The sequence below is a fragment of the Rissa tridactyla genome, chromosome 19 (genome assembly GCF_028500815.1).
Source record: "Rissa tridactyla isolate bRisTri1 chromosome 19, bRisTri1.patW.cur.20221130, whole genome shotgun sequence".
Classification (NCBI taxonomy): domain Eukaryota; kingdom Metazoa; phylum Chordata; class Aves; order Charadriiformes; family Laridae; genus Rissa; species Rissa tridactyla.
The window spans coordinates 8,084,289-8,087,347 of NC_071484.1; the positions used below are offsets into that span (position 1 = coordinate 8,084,289).

General features: G+C 62.5%; 1 protein-coding gene across 1 annotated transcript; it reads left to right on the forward strand.

Moving 5' to 3' along the window:
• Positions 1–780: 780 nt before the first annotated feature.
• Positions 781–2,715, forward strand: NXPH3 (neurexophilin 3). The gene is made up of 2 exons (XM_054224569.1): positions 781–837; positions 1,984–2,715. The coding sequence occupies exons 1-2, from the start codon at positions 781–783 to the stop codon at positions 2,713–2,715; spliced, it is 789 nt and encodes a 262-aa protein (XP_054080544.1).
• Positions 2,716–3,059: the final 344 nt, after the last annotated feature.

Below are 3,059 nucleotides of genomic sequence, written 5' to 3' on the forward strand. Positions count from 1 at the left end.
AAGCAGCCTTTTGCCTTTTCCTGCTGGTGGGACTGGGGGGAACCGGGTGGGGAAGAGCCGAGCGCCGGGGCAGAGGGTAATGCCCCAATCCTGCCTGTTCCCCTGCTGCGGAATAAAGCGGTTTCCGAGGACAGGGGCAGTGACCCCGGTGTGTCCCCCCGCCTGTCCCCTCCCCAGCTGGCTCCCCTTGTGCCCGTTCTCCGGCACCATCCCGGGATGCTCCTCTCCGGGGAGCGATGGGGACGCCTTTGCACGACGGCTCCCCACCCCCCTCCTTGGGTGCCCCCACACCCCCTGCCAGAGCCCGCTGAGCCCCCCAGGGTCCCCCCATCCCCGGGGAACCCCCCCTCACCCCGCGGGCCGGTTTTCCTGGGCTGCGGGCAGCAAAGGGTTACAGCCGGCGGTGCCGCTCGGCCCCCGGCACCTGGCAGGGGAGGGAGCGAGGAGGGATGGAGCGGAGTTTCATCGAGTCTCCAACACGGCAGCGAGGAGCAGGCAGGGAGCAGGCAGGGAGCAGGCAGGGGGAGCAGGCAGGGAGCAGGCAGCAGGTGAAGCCGCCTCCCGGTCCGGCACAGCCGGGTGGGAGCTACCGGAGCCACCATGGGCCGGGGGGGAGCCCTAGGAACCGGCTTATAAAGGGGGACACCCCCTTCCCTTCTCTGGCGTCCCTCGCTTAAAAAGACGGGAGGGAAAGGGAAGAAAAAAAAAAAGCAAGGCAAAGCCCACCCAAACCCTCTCCAAATCCCCGGCACGGCGAAGGCGGGCGGCACCGGCTGGAAAATGCATCTCCCTCGGAGCTGCGTCGTCCTCCTCATCCAGGGGAGCATCTCTCTGCTGGTGAGCGCCGGGGATGGGGAAGGGGGGGCTGGGGGGTCGCGTAGCCAAAGGGACAGTGGGGGCTGACGGCCAGGACCATTTCCCCCACCAATTTACCCCCCCCCGCCAAATCCTTCCCCACCCCCCCGCGGAAAAACAAGCGTCCCAAAACTTCTGTTATTTTGCAGTGGGCAGCGGGGGCTCGCAGGCAGGGCTGGTGCTAAAGGTACCCTAAAAATCTGCAGCCCCCCCTCCCCGGCAGGAGAGTCCTGGCAGCGCTGCTGGGGGCAGCTCCCCCGCACCCCCGGCTGGGGCAGAGCCCCGGCACAGCCCCGCAGGCCGACCCCCGCCTCGGCTCCCCTCCCCGCCAGGTGAGCCCCCGGCACCCCGGGGACCCGGCAGCCCAGCACCGAGGGCGACGGGGCTGCAGCATCCGCCTCCCGCCCGGGCACCCTCCCGGCTCGCTGGGTGCCCACAGCCTGGCTGCCAGGCAGCCCCCCCAGCCCCCATCGGTGCTTATTTTGGGGTCCACAGCCCACCTCTGAGGTTACTTTGGGGTCCGGGGCTGGTTGCAGGCAGAGCCCGCGTGCCGGCAGGAGGAGAGTTTGCAGCGGAGCCTGTCCGTGGCTGCCAAAGGGCATCTCCCAGGGGTCAGATCTCACCTCTGTGCTCTGCTGTCCCTCGTGCTGCCCCGCTGCTCCCAGCTCCCTCTCGCCACCCGACACAGTTTGGAGGTCAGAAGAGGGGTCCGTGGGCCGTGCTGTCAGCAGCGAGACCCATGCGAAGGCTGGGAGGTGGGCATCCCCCCCATAGCACCCTCTCCCCAGCATCTGCAGAGACACCCTGGGTGCAAGTGCTCTGCCCTGAGAGGTGCCGATGCCAAGCTGCACCGTCAGTGAGCAAAACGCACCCATCCCGGCTCCTTCCACCCATTCCCTGAGCAGCCATGAGAACAAGAGCAGGGAAAAATTGCTTGTCAGAAGGGAAACACGGAATACAGAGAGAAGTAGCAAGGAACGGCAAGAGAAAAGGGAAATACGGAAAGCAAGGGTGGGAAAGAGGATGGCTGGGTCATGTCTGGAGAAGTGGGGTGACTCTGGAGAGTGAGACTGGGCAAGGGAGGGCACCCATCACCCATCTCTCACCCTCCACTATCGCTGTGTTCAGGTGATCTGTGGCCAAGAAGAACCAGGGACAGGCGCAGAGCAACGTGAACCCAAGACCCAGGAGAGAGCTCAAGTGCAGAAGACGAGAGGGCTGCTCTCTCCAAAGTCCCTGTTAACTCCAACCTTACTGCAGAACATGACCCTCCTGGAGCTGGTGAGCAGCTCGCAGGAGTTATGGGATATCCTGGACAACCTGTCCGAGCGGGACCACGCTCCACACCCCAGAGGACAGAGGGATTTGGGGCCACCTTCAGGCAAGCTTAAAAAAATTTTTGGCTGGGGAGATTTCTATTCCAATATCAAGACAGTGAAGTTGAACCTCCTGATCACCGGGAAGGTGGTTGATCACGGCAACGGCACAGTCAACGTCTTCTTCCGACACAACTCAACTGGGCAAGGGAACATCTCCGTCAGCCTCGTCCCCCCCACCAAGGCAGTGGAGTTCGACCTGGAGCAACAGATCTTCATCGAGGCCAAAGAATCCAAAATCTTCAACTGCCGCGTGGAGTACGAGAAAGTGGATCGTGCCAAGAAGACCACGCTCTGCACTTATGATCCCTCTAAGACCTGCTACCACGAGCACACCCAAAGTCACGTCTCCTGGGTCTGCTCGAAGCCCTTCAAAGTCATCTGCATCTACATCACCTTCTACAGCATAGACTACAGGCTGGTGCAGAAAGTGTGTCCTGACTACAACTACCACAGCGACGTACCCTACTACCCCTCGGGATGACGAGCTCTGCCCATCGCAGGATGCCCCGGTGACGAGCGGGTGCTGGGGGGGCGGGGGGGAGGGACGGGGACGGTTTTGTAAGCGGGGGCGGGAGCGCGGCGGTCCCTAGAAACCAGAAGCAAGGAAGGAAGAGGAGGATTATTCCATTTTCCCCAAAAGCTCCGATGTCAAGAGGAGGAATTGTAGGCTATGGGGTACCGGCATCGCTAAACCTGGCCTGGATCCGTGGTCTTTGGAGACTGGTACGAGGAGGCAGGGTCTGAATCTGGGATACAGAAAACAGGACACAAAGCCACAACCAGGACTGGGGTTTCTCAGCGCAATAATGGCTTTGCCTGGATCTG